Raw genomic sequence first — 18,153 nt, forward strand, 5'->3', positions numbered from 1 at the left:
GACAATTTTCCATGGACTCAGAAGCAAGATTGTTTCATACTTTTGTTTGTTTTCTTACCTAAGTGATAGAAAGGTATAAATTAAAAGACAGCAAAGCACTAGGAGGTGAAAAATAATTGTTGCCAGTCTAAACTATTCTTGTTACTGGAGAATGCTTTCAGCATTTATAAAAGAGAACTCGCCCAAGTCCACTGCAAAGATCTCAAAGAAAAGTCACTTAGCACATCCTAAGTCTGGACAGCATTACATCACGGGAACCAGTTTTTTCCCACGGTGGGTAGATAGCTGCAGCGGTCCCAACTGTGCCACACAGCATCCGCTGCGTCTCTGTATCACAGGCAGGCTCATTAAATACAATTCTCTGTAAGGTAATTTGCACCTCCAAAGACGCACACGCCGCGGAAGTACTGGAAAACCAAGAAAACCTTACCGCTTTCCCAGGCTTAAAAGGTTTCCCACCATTCGCTGTAACACCTTCTTTACATTCACCACCCCGTACAGCGCTGCAGTCACATGCTGGCCGATCAGGTATTCGCATTCTTTCACTGTCAGCTGCTTGCCTTTCCCAAAAGCATCTATGTAGATGTAGTCAAAGATGTCCAGGGTTGCCCTATCCAAAGAGCACACGTAGTGAGTCGTATCTCAGATTAGAGCTGAACAAGTCAATATTTAAAACTCCGTAATAAGTAGCTCAAATCAGAGACTGAATGTTAACACAGTGGCATTTCTACTGAAAATATCAAGGCCTTGCCCAAAGTCTGAAATCTGACCTCTATACACACTCTGCTGTATTAAGATTGCAGTACACTGATACTTGAGAAATAGCACTGGTTTATGCCATTTAATATAGTTTTTTCGAGATTAACTCTAAAACTCACTGCCAGGCCTATCTATCAGAAGTCTGGTTGAGAGAAATATTTCTGGAATGCCTGAGACAGTCTATTAATTTCACAGAGTAGCAGCAGTTAACGTCTGTGGATCCCGGGCCCCTTGAGGCTGTGATGACAGTTATGGGGCCTGGGGCCACAAGGATTCTGGCCTCAGCTCTGCAGATGCGCTCGGGAGGCTCAGGCTGGGACCCTGCTCCAGACCCCGGAGAGCTGTGTCCCTGGCCTCCACCTCCCGCTCCTCCCATGGAACCGCTCTCTGCGACCCGAGCTCTCGCACGTGGGGGTGGCCCACGCCGAGCCGGGCGGGTAGGCGGTCACATAAGCAGGTTCTCACCGCAGGACCTCTAACGATACTGCATTCACCCTAGGAGGACTCCTGAGGGATTGAGGTGGGACTTTGTTTCAGGGATGGCTGTGTTTTTTTTCTTTGAGCAACTGTTTCACTTTGATAGAGACTTTCTCTTGGGCAGCTAAAAAGCCCAGTCAGATTTCTTCTTTGAGTCGTATTAATAGCCTGCCTTTTTAGCAAGACATATATAATTGTTCCAGAAATAAGGAATGCTCTTCAACCCTTTTTTTGAGTCTAGGAGAACCACACAAATGCACACAAGTTTATAGGCAAAAATTCTAAATAAAATATGAGCAAATCAAACACAGCAATGTATTATAAAAATCGATATGAGTAAGTTCGATGTTCCTTGAGAATGAAAGGAGGATTGAACACTAAAAAATTTCACCACATGCAGCCTAAAAGAGAAAGACCACATCCTATCTGTAGACACAGAAAAGAAATTTTTGGGGAAAAAATCCTAGTTATTAATAAAACTCTTAGCAAATTACGACTTAATTATTTTTTTTCCTTTTTTTTTAACCGTACCGTGCGGCATGCAGGCTCTTAGTTCCCCGACCAGGGATGGAACCTGTGCCCCCTGCAGTGGAAGCGTGGAGTCCTAACCACTGGACTGCCAGGGAATTCCCAAATTACAACTTTAGAAGGCAGCTTTGATCATCTCAATGAAAGGTACTGCTCCCAAACATCATGTTTGAGATGAAATTTTAAAGTCATACCCAAGGCAGAGTGCCTGCTAGCCCTGTTTCTATTCACTGCGTACAAGAGGACCTAGCCAGCAGAATAAGTAAAAGAGACACAAACATACAACAGCTGGAAAAAAAAGAAATAAAACTGTCACAATTCAGACAATATGACTGTCTACATAGAAAAGTTGAAAGATCTAGCAAATTATTAGCACTAGTAACTGATTCAGCAGAGGTGCTGATAATCAGACCCAGATCTAAGTCATCAACCATGCCCCTGTACACCACCAATTCATAGACAGCGTAATTTAAACAATTATCATTTATAATAGCAACAAAAAGTTAAGGTACCCAGGAATAAATCTAGCAAGATATCAAAGAGCTAGATGTAGAAAACAATAAAATCTTTTTAAGGACATTAAAGATGACTTAAACGTGGAAGGAGATGTGTTTACAGACAGACAGACGGAGTAGGGAAACGCAAGCAGGCCATACTCCTCATGGGAATCCACGGATCCGTAGGAGCTCTGGGCCCAGCTACCATACCAGAGCTTCGAGGTGCCTGACAAACGGATTCTAAAGCTGCACATGGACATCAGGCTAAGAGGAGCCAGGGCGATTCTAAAGGACTCTGTGGGGGCCTCGCCCTACCAGTCATTAGGACTAACGATAAAGCCACAGTCAACGTGACATTATGGTCTTGGTGCAGACACAGAGACCACGGGAGCAGGGTCCTGTCAGGACGCAGAGGACCGCAGCCCAGCAGCTGTGCGCTCTCCCACCACCCTCCCGGCCTCTCCCCAGCGGGCCAGCCCTTTATGGGTCTCAGTGTTTGTGTCTGCCAGGTGCTTGGGGTGCTAACAAACCACTTCATTGTTCATCTGCATTGTGGTGTATGCTCACTGTAGCCTAAAGAAGGAAAAACAATCCTGTTACCACACACAAATGTGCCCAGCAATAGGTCACTGTGGTAAATAACATGGTAATTGGTGTTTTAAATGCTTTATATCATAGAGAAATCCTTGGTGGACCATTATATAAGCATTTAAGAATATTTTAGAGATATTTGGGGAAATTGGTTGGGTTATTCAGGGAGAGGGAATGAGCTGAAAAAGCACTTTTCTCATTTAAAATAATGGAAAATGGTTGCCTGCTATCCAAAAGAGAAACCATCCAATACATTTTAAGGAACAGATTATATTTGGGAAACAAGGGAAGCCTGTACTCGCTATTCAAGGAAACATACACATGTAATGAAATATTAAAATTTGCATGGAAATAACAAATACTTTCAAACTAACTGGCAGTTACCTCTAGAGAGAAGAGGAGGGAAAGGGATAAGGAAGAATACCGAGGAGGCGCCAACTTATAGACAAGTTTTATTTCCTAAACCCGGAGATGGAAATATAGAGACCAGCATGAGAAATTCCACCAGGCGTGTAAAGCACTGGGTTCTCTCATTTAACCCTCCAAACCACTTTATGAAAAACATTAGCCCCATTTTACACAGGAAGAAACTGAGGCTCAGAGGAAGCCAGGTCTGAATTCAAACTTCAAAGCTCAGCTACTTTCTATCATTCCACTCATCACTTCACCAAAGAGTACCACAGCCAGTCATTAAGAAGTAGTTTGAAATAATAGGATGTAATTAAATAACTTTGTTTCTTTTCCCTCTAGATGGCACTTTTAAAGAGACCGTCTCTCTAGCCTATACCTGAAAAGGAGCTTTATGTCCAATAGGACACCAGGTCTAAAAAAAGAGAACAAAATAGAACTCATTAACCTGGTCTGCAAAATGCACATCAGGTCACCAACCTTGCCTAAAAGGAGTGCCACTGCTGAGAACTTGAATATTTGCTTTTGCACATGGATGAAGAACTTGGGCCCAGTTCCCTCTCCCCTGCTTCTCCCTCCCTCCTTCCCTCTCTTCTGGGGGGAGATTTTATGGAAGACTGGGAAGTAACAGTTTCTTTAAGAACTCTTTGTACTGATTTGCTTTGGAACAAAGGGACTCTGAGATTGACATAAGATCCTCAACTCTTAGTCCTGTTCTTTAAAATTAAATGTTTTCTCTGAGATAACTGGAGATTCACATGCAGCTCTGAGAAATAAGACAAAGATCCAGAGTGCACTTTTCCCACGAGCAGATTACGGACGTGGATACAGTCAAGAGCAAACCAGTTCCATCACCACCCTAGGCCCCCTTTTAACCTCTGTTGTTACATCTCCTCTCAGCACAGTGGAAATGAATCCTCAGGGCAATCACAATGTGTCACGGATGGCTCACCCTTCTGCACCTTGGCACCACCTTAATAAGAAGTGACTGGGGAAGTTGACAGGCTCCAGTGGGACCCCCAACTGCCGGGCAATCGTCAGGTAGAGCAGAGACATGCTGATTGGGATTCCAGTTCTGCGGATTAAAACCTAGAGGAGAAGAGAAGGCTTTAGCTTCACAGAGATGAACCACACCTTCTCACCCCTTCCCCACACCTTCTCAGTGGGCACCTACTGTGCATCAGGTGAGAGGACAGGTTTTCAGGCTTAAGTGGATGAATATTTCATTTACTTAGATCAGGGCTCTCGGACTACAGTCCATGGCCAAATCGGGCCCACCACCTGTTTTTGGATGGCTTGCATAAGAAGAGTTTTAATATTTCTTAATGTTTAAAAAAAGTCAAAAGAATACTATTTCATGAAACATGAAAACTATATGAAATTCACAGGCCCATGTCCACATACAACGTTTTACTGGAACACAGCCACATGCCTTTGTTTCTGTATGGTTTGTGCCTTCTTTCGCTCGACCACGGCAGAACCGAGTGGTTAGGACAGAGGGCACATGGCCTGCAGAGCCAAGGGGAATCACTGTCTGGCCCTTCACAGAAAAAGTGTGCAGACCTGTGATTTAGGCCCTCCTTCTTCTAGGAAGAACGTAAGGCCATTTCAAATAATGTGTGTAAGATACGACAAAAGAAAATACAAGTCTCGTAGAGAGCAACAGAACAGATACGAAAACGGAGACAAGTGGGAAGCAAATAAAAAACAAGCATCAATGACGCAGCTGGTCATGTATTTCCTCCAGTCTTCCTGGAAGCCAGTGCAAAAAGGAAGACCTGGTTAGTTTCATAGTTTTGTGTTCACAAGATGCAAACGGACCACACTGAGTCAGAGAGGTCCAATTTCTAGTCAAGAATTTATTTACCTCAAGGGTTTTCAGATAGAGGATGCTCTGTGATGAAGTCGGTAAAAGCCATAGCAATACCCTCATAATAGAGGCAAAAATGAGTTTCACTGGGCATTGAGAGATGAACAAAATCTATTACTTGCCCTCAATAACTGTACAGTTTATCAGAGATAAGCTTAATATATATATGTAATTATTACATTTTCTATTATACACACATTTACCTGGTGCATATATAAGTTTAGGGCATTGTAGTAATCCATTCGGTTCCCCTTGAACTTCAGTTGGTCATAAAGGACGTAGTTCATGGCATCCAGCACCTGGCTCTGGAGTTCTATTTCCATTATCATGGAGGATTCACCTGAAATACAGAGACCTACTCTGAGGACACAAGCACAAATAACGTTGTGACCAGTGTCCCAAATAACCTTTAACATGCAGACACTGGCAATGTCCTAAGAATATACATCAGGTGTTACCAATCCAGGGTGGAAAAGAGAATACGTATTTGAGGTCTTTTACATCATCCAGGTGAATATGTGGTTGTATCATCAGTCGATTTTTTGGGACATAATGGGAAGGCACTGCAGAATTCCCCAAATTAATCAATTACTCTACGTTTTCTTTTGCAAATACAGCTGGATCCAAAGCAATTCCACACCTGCCTTGAAGGCCAAGCTGGGGTGGCGACTATTTATGCCCCGGAGGGTTTTGCAAACAAGCTCCACGATGCTGTCAATCTGGGCCTGAATGTCTCTGAGGCTGATGTCGGAGAGAGGATTGCAGTACTGGTCAATATACACTGCACCTGAAATGAACAAGAATTACTGAATGAACTCCTACTTCTACCTTTTCTTATTAGTGGTCATTCACCCCCGACTCCTGGGGCCATGGCTCTTTACACCACTCCTCCAGATGTGGTTCCTATCGTGGATGTCAGGTCTGGCTGCTAATACACTGAGAAGGAACAACATTCTTACACAAAGGAGATTACATTTCATTATTATTATTATTTTTTTAATATACCAAAACTCTCTCAGAGGTCATGGACTCAAAGAACTGTGTGATACATGCCATATCTCCACAGTCTACTAGGAAGAGAAATAAATACAATAAAGGAGATCTTTTCAAGCTACTTCTCTCTCCCTAATTTTCTTATAGTTCAAAATCCAACAACTCTGAAAACTTATAAGACAGTTCATTGAGACTTAAAAAAAAAAAAATAGTTGAAAGCCCTCAAAATGTCAGATATACCATTTCAACAAATTATTCCTCTGAAAGGTGAGCCAGTAAATGGACTTTGGAGATAACTGGACTTTGAAATTAAATAGTTACACTCAGGAAACCCACAGCTAAAAAGTTGTACAGAGCACACCAGAGACACTGTCTCTCGAAAATCACTACTCTTCACCACCTTAGGTTACTTTTTAATCCGAGACCCAGTGGGCTAACCTGCTCACCTGTTATAGGACGTTTTCACTCGGGAAGCTGCAGAGTCACTTTAAATTCAAGAGATCTCAAACCAGCTCGGGACCTGGATCCCCTACTTACACCCCAGTGGGTTATCAAGAGACCTGGACACCAGCCCCAGTTTTGCCACCAGCCAGGGACTGGCACCTGGGCCTCCTCGGGACTCAGTTCCCCACCTGTCGGCTGAAGGGATTTATGCTGCACAGCTCCGCAGCCTGTTCTATCCAACTGCTGCTTCTTAGACTTCGTCAATGGCATCAGATGATTCTAGTTGGTCACCAAGGATCAAAACCTTGGAGACAATTTCTATTCACTCAACTAGTTAAAAACCTTCAACAGCTACCCAATGTCCACAGCACTGATGTGAATGGGCTGCTGAAAATTATAATATTAATATTTGAAAGATGAAAGAGAAGTAATTGTTTTCATAAATAAAGCTTGTCAAGTTATTCTTGACTGTGGAATAAACAGAAGATGCCTCGTAACTCCGGGATGCGTATGTGAAGATTCCAGGGTGGTGAGGGTATTTTATTTTAATGAACTGAAGCAGATACTTCATGTCCTTCTGGATGGTATAATCAGCAAGATCAATCAATAAGAATCTGTGCTACGCACTGTGGAGTATGTCCTGATCATAACATAAGGACAAGGAACACAAGAAACACAGTGACTATTAAAGAAACAACCTGTACACACAGGAAACAGAAAGGATGGATAGGGTTTACTAGCCACTGCTACTGTATTAGGTCTGAGGCAGTAAAATCTGCAAGTGTTGCAGTTATCAGGGAAACTTAATGCAAGTGAAACCTGAAATGAACTTGGAGGGTGAGTAGGATTTAGGAGGGAATTCTAAGGAAAAGGGATATCACGAATGAGGAAGTGAAGCCAGGTGTATGCGTATGGCACCAGTGAGGACAGTGGCCTGGCTGGAGCAAATGGGACATTTTAGAGAGTGATGGGGAAAGGCCTGACTGAATTATGGAGGGCACTGAAAGCAGGCAGAGATTTAATTTAAAAAAGGAAATCAGCTGGCCACGTCGCAGGCTCACATGGAGTGCTGAAAAGGCTGGGTTTCAGACTAGGCCGGCACTGTACGCTGGCTGACTTGAGAGCAGGAGGGGGCGATGCCCATGAAAGCAAGTATTACTTAGAAAGCTGCTGCTGGGAGAGGTGGCAACGGCCTGCGTGAGACCAAGAACAGAACGGAGACACGACTGAGAAACGCTGGGAAGGAAAAAGAATCAACGAATTGGGTAAGTTGCTGGGAGTAGGGAATGAAAGTGAAGGAAGAGTCGTATCTGTATTTCATAACCATAACTTGTGGGAGTGTTTGTGTAATATGCTAGGAATTTAAAATAGTTTTTAAAAAATGAAGTCACATTTTGTTCTTGTTCAACTCAGTAGGAACAGAAAGTTCTTCCCTTCATCTTGCCTGTCCACTGGACTTCTTTCCACTCACTTCTCGTTATGGACAAGGAGACTCACTGACGTGCAAGAACATTTTGTCCTCATTAAACTCCAACCAGAGAGGTTAAGGGATTTGCTTGAGGTCACATGGAGACAAAACTGGACACATTTATTTCTGATTTGAAATGAGGCTTCAAAGCTTAGAGAGAAAGGGAATTAACCTCATTAGCTAAAATGTCAGCCTCATGCTTTGAACCGATGATACATCTTTAAATTTATTTACTTATTTTTGGCTGCGTTGGGTCTTCATTGCTGTGCGCGGGCTTTCTCTAGTTGCAGCGAGCAGGGACTACTCTTCGTTGCGGTGCGCGGGCTTCTCATTGTGGTGGCTTCCCTTGTTGCAGAGCACGGGCTCTAGGCGCGCGTGTTTCAGTAGTTGTGGCTCGCAGGCTCTAGAGTGCAGGCTCAGTAGTTGTGGTGCACGGGCTTAGTTGCTCCACGGCATGTGGGATCTTCCCGGACCAGGGCTCGAACCCGTGTCTCCTGCACTGGCAGGTGGATTCTTAACCACTGTGCCACCAGGGAAGCCCAATGGTGCATCTTTAGTAAACACTGTCTCTTTAGCTGGCAGCTAAAGATTTTGACCAGATCTTAGCTCTAAATGTAATCGTTTTGCCTACCTAATTGATCATACCATACAACCCAACCTCCAGAAGCCCATGTAGCACAGTTTACTTTTCCACTGCTTTTCCATCAGGGCCACTTTCACTGCTGCTCTTAAGGACAACTCAGCTGCCTATCAAAATATCAATGTTGAAGTCTCACCTTCAAGATATGATTCATAGTCATCAGGCTGCTGAAGAAAAGCCTTAAGATTATTTAAAATTTTCTGTTGTCGTAGGTAATAAAGAATTTTTTTGGCATAGTATTTCCAGGTCAAAGCTTTTCTGGAAAAAACAAACAAACAAACAAGCAATGAGTCAATAAGAATTAAGATATTAAAATTCTCAATTATCCATTTTTTTACTTCACACTAATCATACCACGTTAAGAGTCTATTTAACAAGAAAAGTATAATTGGCTCACAAGCATATAGTACTTATTATCATGGAAGCAGACAGCACAATTTAGGGTTTGGCATTTGTAATTTAACACTAAATTAGCTGTGCTGAAATTCAAGAAACAGTTATCCATTTGGCTTCAGATTTACTAACAGGAAATGAAAGAGAAACGTGAAAAGTCAGGGGAGCTGGGTGAGTCTCAGGAGACGGGAGAAAGGCGTTTGGAAGCTTTGCTGGCCGCTCAGTTACCCTGGCAGGGGTAACTCAGGCCTCAGGCTGCTGCCTTTCTCCTTCTACACTCACTGCCATCCCATCCAGTCTCAAGGTTTCAGACACCATCCATACTGACACCCCCCAATTTATTCTCCAGAACAGGTTTTTCCCCTAAACTCCACAGCTGTATATCCGACTGCTACAACCACATCCCACTTCAGCATCTGAGACCTGAACTTTCTTCCCCTCCTAGAGTCACGCCCATCTCAGATAAAGGCAACTCCACCACCCAGGGAGGCCACACCCTCGGAGCCATCCTTGACTCCTTGCTTTCTCTCACAGCCATATTCAGTCCACCACCTATGCTTAGTCCTGTCGTCGAAACATATCAGAAATGTGAACACGTCCAACTCATCTAAACCACCATCCTCTTTTGTCTGTATCATAGCAGCTTCCTGCTTTGATCCTTGCCCCTCACAGTCTACATTCGACATGGCAGCCAGAGGGCTCCAGGTGACATGTTAAGTCATAGCACAAAAATCCTCTGCCCCAAACTCTCCAATGGTTTTCCACCTCGATCAAAGTATATAAAAGGCCAAGTCCTAATGATGACCTGAAAGGTCCTTTAAACGCTCGCCCCGTCACCTGTCTGCCCTCAGTTCCTGTATCACCCTCCCCACCCAGTCCAGCCGCCAGCAATGCTGGTTTCCCGGCCGTTCCTTCCTCACACCTGGCTGGAGTTCACCTTAGGCCTTAGCACTCAATTCCTCCTGACTGGAACATTCCTTCCCTGGGGATCTGCAATCTGTGCCCTCACCTCCTTGCAGGTTTTGACTGAAATGTTGCTTTGAGTAAGGCTTTCTCCCACCATTCTATTTAAAATTGTACCGCCCCCCCCCCATCGTTCCCTCACCCTCTCCCCTGGTTAATATGTCTCTACAGCACTTCTCATTTTCTAATATAATTAATATCTTAACTTTGTTAAGCATCGCTCTTCTCCACTAGAGTGTGAGCTCCATGAAGGCAAGGTTTTTTTTTTTTTTAAGTGTTGCTCACTGCTGTATCCTCAGCTCCTAGAATGGTGTCTGACACACAGCAGATGCTCAATAAACACTTGCTGAATGATTGAAATTCTTCATCAGATCTCCCAAATATGCACAGGGATTATAGGAAGTAGGAGGGAGACAATCAATGATTAACTTATCGGCCTGGCTTCATAAATAAAGGACTCTCCAGTCTTCAGGGAGTAAGTGAAAATGAGCAGAGCTAGGTTTTACTAGCTTTTTAACCTTTGAGTTGTAAAGTATACCAATCTAGAAAATCACATGAAACAAATGAATAGCCTAATGAATTATTATAAGGGAAACACCCTTGTATCCACCACTTAGGCCAAGAAACAGAACTCTGCAGACACCCCGGAAGCTCTCCATGGGCCCCCCCAACCCATGACAGTGACCACAATCCACACCTCCACGGTCATCACCACCTCGCTTTCCTCTAGAGTTTTTGCAGATGTGTAACCCTAAACACTCCGGACTAGTCTGTTTAGACGCTTTGAAGTCTCTGAATTCACAGGATCCCCCTTCATCTTTTTTCCCCTTGTATTTTATTTGCTGAAGAAACCTGGTTGTTTGACCTGTACTTTCCCATAGCCTGGAATTTGTTGACTGCATCCACATGGTGTAGCATAACATGTTCTTCCGTCTTCTAAATTCCTGTAAATTGGACGTAGAGGCTTGATCAGATTCAGATTCCATTTACTTGGCAAGACGACTTCATAGGTGGTAGTGAGTTCCGTAAGGAGGCAATCATGCCTTGATTGTCTCTGTGATGTCAGCAGCCATTGCTACTCAAAGGCCCAGGTGTGTTAATTCATTAGCGGCCATAAAGTGGTGATATTCTAATGCAGCCATCCCTTTTAATTATTAGCTGGAATACTTCTATAAAGAATAATTTCCCCTCATCTACTATTTGGTCCCCCAGCGGCATAGTATGTAGGAAAAGGCAGGATAAATGTTCACTTCTTTCCTTTTATCATTTTCCAAAATAATAATTTGGGTTGTTATTATCCTCCAGAGGTGACCGATTAGTTGTTGTTAAGTATTAGTATGAACTCATGGAGCTAAACGTATTTGCTGTATTTCCACCCATTCTAGTTACTGTTCACAGTGATGCTCAAATCACTACATCTTTGGCCACAGGAAGCCTCCTCACGTTGGCCCCTGAATACTTCTGACATGAAATACTGTTACTTTTCTTGCTACCTGGTTCTAGGCTTCCAAGGTCATCTTTTACATTTCCTGCTCTGGACCTAGAATCAGCTATTTCTCCAAGAACTCTGGCTGCTTTTGATGGGAAGTAGAATGAAGACCACAATCTGAGTGCTAGGAATGATCATTTCTACTAGGTTGGTTATTGTTTCTAGACCTTTTCAGTGGGCAGATAGTAAGTCTAGTGTATAAGTGTGTGTACACACACACACACACACATATACCTACACCTATTTAAACATAAAATACCTCATGAATTCATACTGACACATCTAATTCAAATTCAGAACTATACAGTTTTTACCTTCTTCTATTTTATATCTATATCTTTTTTCCTCCAGGAGAATCCTGCTTCTTCAGGATAGCAGTGATGAATTAGAATATCACATAATCACTCATCTGCTTTATTCTACATCTCGCTCTCTTTTATACACACACACACACCAGCCTCAGAATAACAAGACCAATATTCTTATCACCTTGATGATTCCTGAAAACACCTAAATATTTTGTTCACGATCTCCCCCGTCCTCTGCTCATTTCTTCTGGACAGCTGTGTTGTATCTGCACTGTCAGGGCTTACAGACATCACATACAATACTTTCTCCCCTATCAACTGTCACTTGGATTTAATTCTACAAGTAAATATGTATTTAATGTTCACCACTAGTTCTTGTATCAGGGTCTTTTTGGTTATTTTGGTTGTCTGAAGCTCATTTTCTAGCATATTTTTCAGGTAGGGCTCAGAAGTCCCTGAGTTCTTTCAAGTGGATGAGTTTTTCCATAGCCCTTACACTTGGAAGTCAGTTTGGCTGGATATAAAAATACTTGGCTGACATTTTCCATCCTTGGGTATCTTAAATGTGTTACTCTTTTTTTTCTCTGGCAGAGAGTACTGCTGTTGAAAAGTTTAATGATATTCTGATTTGTTCTCCCTTATAAGTGGCTTTGTCTTTTTTTGCTTGGATCCCCAAAGGACTTTTCTGTCTTTAAAATCTAGTAGTTTTACTGAAATATGTCTCAGTGCTGGTCATTCTGGGTCAATATTCCCAGATATAGTGTATGCCCTTTTAATATGTTGCTTCAAATCTTTATTTGTAGGATGTACTCTTCTTTTAAGACCACATAGAACACCATAAATGCAAACTGTTTTCAAATACCCAGGGACTGGTGCCTTAGCACCAACTACCCTTCTTCATTCCTATGCTTTCCATATCCAAACAACAAGCATCTGCCAGGAATGAATACAAAGAGGGTCCTTCATGAAAACCGTCATCCCCAAATATTTACAAACATGAGACTATTCCCTATTATTAAAAAACAACCCTGTTTTAGGTTCAAAATACTTGTCAGGCCAAAGGGTAACATACTTATGATAATTTCTAAAAAGACTATAATGATATACACGTTTACTGGCTGTGCATATTTAGTCTTTTTTTTTACCAATCTGATAAGGAAAAATGCAATATTTCATTGTTATTTAACATTTCTTCGAAGAGTGAACTTAAAGGTCTTTTTACTTGACTGCCAGCCACTTGGACTTGCTCTTCTGAGAATGTCATCCCCTTATCCTTTGAACATTTTTCAATTTCTTTTTAGAAATTTTAAGGATTCCATTGACTTTGTTTATGGTTTCTTTGGTCATACAAGTCTATTTTTTTAATTGCAAAATCATTTGTCTTTATTTTTTTAATTGCTTTTGCATTACCAGTCTTGGTTAAGGAGGTATCCCCAGATTGTACATGAAGTCTCCTATTTTCTTGAAGGATTTTCATTGTGATAGTTTTAAATTTTAGGTTGTTTAATCTCTTGGAATTTAATTTTTGTATATGACACAAGTTTTACTTTCTTCCAGATGGATATTCAGTTATGTCCAATACCATTCATTAAATAACCCATCTTTTCCCCTCTGAGTTTAAATTTATTAAATTATCTGTTATGCTGGGACATGAATTTGAATTATCCTTTGCCACTGATGTAGCTATCTATTTTTATTCAAATATTGTATTGTTTGATAACAGGTAGTGTCATAATATGTTCTAATATCTAGTGATGCAAGTTTCCCATTGTGATTATTTAAAAATTGTTTTTTCTGGCTCCTGTGAATTTACTATTCTGTATATATTTTATGACAATACTATCCATTTAAAACACACAGAGCTCCCCTCCCAAAACTCTTGCTGGATCCTAATTGGAACAGCACTAAGTTTATGCATTAATTTTGGAAGAATCAACATTTTCATGATGGCAAGTCTTCTTATTCAAGGACATGTTATCTCTTATGTTTTTCAAACAACATTCTATAGTCTGACCTAGGAAACCCATCCCCAGGAATCTAATACTCAGAAGCGAAAGCACTAGAAACACCACCCTCCACAGTCACAAAATGGAGAAAAAAGTGGTACCCATTAATGGGGGATGATTAAATAAGTTATGGTATATACTACAAAACAGTATGTAGCCATTAACAAAAGTGAATTTGATTTTTACCAGTTGATTAGGATAGATTTCCACGGGGTAATGTTGAATGAGGAAAAAAAGATACCGCAAAGTACCTATTATTTGACCTCAGTTTTGTAAAGTGATGATCCCCCTCCATCCGCATGTATATCATATTAGCATGGAAGCATACAACCTAGGTTGTCATCATCAATTACGGGAGTGGGGGCAGGGAAGGGCAGTGCAAACGGAGGGAGAAGGGAGGAAAGAAAAAAAACAACATAAATAAGAAAAAAAAAAAAAAAGTCTGCACTAAACATCAAACCAAACCCAAAACAACCAATAAACTGAGTATGTATAACATTTATGTATTTAAAAGTTTATGTGTATGTATGTAAAAAAGACAGGTCGACTTTTATTTTTAAGGCTGCACAATACTGACTATTAGATCACACTTCAATTCATTTATAGATAAACCAAAATAGAAACAGAAAAATGACCTCTGCATCAGAACTCATCCAAGGCCTAGAATAGTGACACATCCTACCTCTCCCCACAGCTGTTCCACTGATAGATATTTCTCTCTCCTAAACCCCCTTGAAAACAACAAGAAAAACATCTTGCTCCCTGTTTGTGAGACATTTCACAATAATCTCTCTTAAGGAAGATGTTAAACTAGCACTCTTATCTTCCATCACTAGTAAAGTTTCCAGAACTTTTAGAGCAGAAAATCTTTTTCGTAGGTCAGTTAAGCTGGAAGCCAAGTCATCTTTCAGGTAAACTGGAAATTAACCTTCACAGCAGAAAATATAAGGCATAAAAAAATTTAAGCAACAACCAAGAGATAATGGATTCTTCTTAATCGGGAGAGATAAAAGGCTCAACCAAATATCTATAATGTTCGTCGCCAAAGTAAGATTACTGCTTACCAGAATTCATAAATTGTAAAAAAAATAATAATAATAATAATAATTATCCATTACATTAAGACATGCGTAAGAAATTTTTTTTATTTTTTTAATTCAACTCACGACAGGCAAATTTGGCGGTGGTAGATGAAGAGATGAAAACAAAGAAAAGATAATCTGTATTACCCAAATGACATACAGATACAAGTGCCCAGAGCACAGTATTTGACCCATAGGAGGATTAAATATTAATTCTCCCAAAAGGATTTTTGCACCATTTCTTTAAATATCAATTGTCTTGGTGTATTTACCTTACATACACAGACTTTTTCAAAAATATAACTATGGCAACATGAATGTAACATGAAATATTTGGAAATACGTGTACCACAGTTCAGCCACATACAAATTACAGCAATTAATTCTGGGATTATTATTAAAACACACAAACAAATGAACAAAATCCCTGATAAAACTACAGCTTACCTTCCTTCCATATTTAGGATACACACCAGTTCATCCTCAAAAAATATCTCTGGTCCCTCAAGATTCTCAATGTCACTAAAACCGTTACAAGGGACCTATGAAGAAGACACACACAAAGAGGCCTCAGTAACGAGTAATAATGTTGTTGTCACTCTCACACACAAATCTGAGTTGCAAACAAAGCTGCTCATTTCCATGGAAGTGGTAACACCTCTCCCACACTATCTTGCACCACCCACCCACTAGAGGTGGAAAGGAACATGTGGAGTAACAATAATTTGTTCAGATCATAATTGTTAGTTGTAAATGAATTTAATTTTCAAAGACTGGAATTTCTGAAAGTGATAACTCACATCGGAAATGTGAAGAAAAATAGCTCTGAAATGAGGACTAGAAATACAAAAATCTCCTAATTCACAATAACTATTCTGTGCAGTCTACGTTGTATTCACCTAGGAGTGTAGGGCCAGAGAGAGAAGTCCAGTGCTTTGGGCAACTCTTAACCGACTGGGCATGTTTCTCCTCTGTAAAATGAGGTGGTGGTAACCAATGAGCTTTAAGATCCCCTTGGTTTAAAATTCTATTACTTCTCCCACTTTTCTTTTTGAAAGTAGCCAGGAAATTTCTTGTCAACCTGTGTGCATGCTGAGAACACAGGAATACAAGGGTCCCGAGCCAAAGTAATCATCCACCCACAGATCAATCCTAAGTATACTCCTGTTATGTTCAAAGTCCTTGACACGCTTCTAATCAAGCAGAGGTACAGGGAAAGAGGGAGCTGGGGAAAAACCACACCAATGCATTATTATTAGACAAAGGCACAGGCTGTTAAGTATGCATACAAAACCAGCTGGACTATACGTGGAGGTAGCAAACCAGCAGCCCATGTCCAAGTGCATCCAACACATCCAGCACCCACATACATGTACGTGCAAACACACTTAAACCAGAATGGAATACCTGTGATTATGAATGCTCTTAGCCAGCGTCTGGCTTATCCAAAGTAGGACATAAATTCTGTCCATTCTAACATGAACAAACATTTATAGAAATGAATTACACTAGGAAATATCTAGTTTTATTCTCTATAGGGGAATAAGTTCAAATTTGTCCAAAGTTCAAATTTTCCCTTTCAAAACTTGAAAAGCCTTGAAAACATTTCAAAACGTATGAACTCCATTAAGTAATAGTAATTAAAATTAAAAATAGGAATTAATCGTCAGTAAACCAGGATAGTAAAATAAATCAGACTGGCTCCATTTCTAGACCTCCGATCACAAATAAACTTAAAATATTAGCGTGGACTATTTTCCAGAATTTACAAAAAGTTAAGAATCAGGACCCAATACAGAAACTTCTGTGAGATATTTTGTGGAAGGGAAACCAACCAACCAACCAACCCACGCACTTCAGCAATGTTAAAAAACAAACAAACAAAATAACTTTCCAGGGACAATGAATACAAGACTATTTAATTGAGGGAGTAATAATTCTTGATTTACAGGTATGTCTTGATTTTAGGCATGTCTTAATCCTCTGTTACCTTAACAAATAATGCAGTTCACTACTGGTTAGAAACCTGCAAAGCCAGAGAGAAGAACCATATTAATTTTGGCAACGCTTCTGGAAAACAACTGGGTGAAATCTGTAGTGTTTAATCATGGATAATACCCCCAATCATGTGGAGGTTGCAAAATATATGTTTAACCCACTTAAAGAGAAACAATGCTGATCTGGATTCCCTCCACATAGCGCTGCGGTGATGCCTTCCCTCTCCCTCCCCCTCTCCCCCCATTCTCTCTGGCTTTAGAAAAGTAAAGCTGGCAGGGACAAATGGCTTCACGTTGCTGGATAGGAGGAAAAGGACACAATGACTCTTGCAGCCATCTAAGTGAGGAAGGGATTGTGAGAGCACTGAAAAGGGAGATGGCAAAACGAGCTGGATGAGCTAATGCCGACAGACCCAGACGCAGACACCACTACCACGCAAATGCCTAGAGCTCCATCAACAGATCCTTACGTGCTCTGAAAAGAACCTCTTTGAGAAGGAGGCTACAATCTTCCGGGCCTCTAACCCAGCTTTTTGCCGAACTTTATACTCCTCCAACCAATTGACGTAGTCGGTGGGGCTGTAGTGTTTCATAAGGGAAGGCCACCTACAAGGAGAGAAACACCCCCTCAGCTTAACAGAGCCTCAAAGGCAGACAAACACGAATCAAAGGCAGCCTTGGAAAACAGGGAAAGCGGTTGGGTTTAGGGGTCAGAGGGGCCCTGGCGATGGACCCAGTTCAAATCTCCACCCGGCACGCACGCACTGGCTCACGGCGTGACCTTGGCGTAGCAGTATGAATACTGTGTTTTCCACTCCCCATTTATAAAATGCGGACAGTCGGAGCAACAACTATCATAGTGATGACAATCACAGTTAACATTAAGTGTGCGCCTCCTAAGAGCCGGGCCCTCCGTAAGTGCTCCCTATACATCAGCTCGTCTAATCACCACAGTAAAAGGTATACGTCTAATCAACACCGTTTAAAGTCGATGAAAGAGGCTCAGAAAAGGGCAGTCGCTACCCCCAAGGTCGCACGGCGAGTACGCCAGGGCCAGATTCTATCCCGGGTCCCACACCGAAATCTGTGCTCTCAGCCAACAGCCAGAGGATGATGCGCCCGCTTCCTCAAAGGGCTGTAAGGAGCACTGCATCACCCGGTCCGTGTAAACATTTTAGCACAGAGTCGGGCACAAAAGAAGCGCGCATGATGGATTAGCCGTGATACCACGGTCGTCATC

The 18,153-nt window shown here is 41.5% G+C and overlaps 1 protein-coding gene and 1 long non-coding RNA gene across 12 annotated transcripts in view; one reads left to right on the plus strand and one right to left on the minus strand.

Moving 5' to 3' along the window:
- LOC309611398 overlaps positions 1-18,153 on the plus strand; it is a 545,103-nt gene that overhangs the window by 58,461 nt on the left and 468,489 nt on the right. The gene's annotated exons all lie outside the window — the stretch shown is intronic.
- The window catches only part of FBXO21 (F-box protein 21), a 57,654-nt gene that overhangs the window by 38,951 nt on the left and 550 nt on the right, over positions 1-18,153 (minus strand). For 10 of the 11 annotated variants that reach the window (XR_014234473.1, XR_014234474.1, XR_014234475.1 and 7 more), the window contains exons 2-8: positions 17,384-17,519; positions 15,364-15,458; positions 8,812-8,933; positions 5,771-5,917; positions 5,334-5,470; positions 4,213-4,349; positions 431-610 (exon numbers count right to left, since the gene is read on the minus strand). Coding sequence is in view for 6 of the 11 variants with exons in the window: in XM_082355721.1 (XP_082211847.1) it covers positions 431-610; positions 4,213-4,349; positions 5,334-5,470; positions 5,771-5,917; positions 8,812-8,933; positions 15,364-15,458; positions 17,384-17,519 (954 nt within the window). In the remaining 5 variants the exon portion in view is untranslated. The remainder of the gene's footprint in view (positions 1-430; positions 611-4,212; positions 4,350-5,333; positions 5,471-5,770; positions 5,918-8,811; positions 8,934-15,363; positions 15,459-17,383; positions 17,520-18,153) is intronic. The other variant, XR_014234472.1, reaches the window with a different exon arrangement.

The sequence above is a fragment of the Balaenoptera borealis genome (assembly GCF_965194805.1).
Source record: "Balaenoptera borealis genome assembly, chromosome: 14".
Classification (NCBI taxonomy): domain Eukaryota; kingdom Metazoa; phylum Chordata; class Mammalia; order Artiodactyla; family Balaenopteridae; genus Balaenoptera; species Balaenoptera borealis.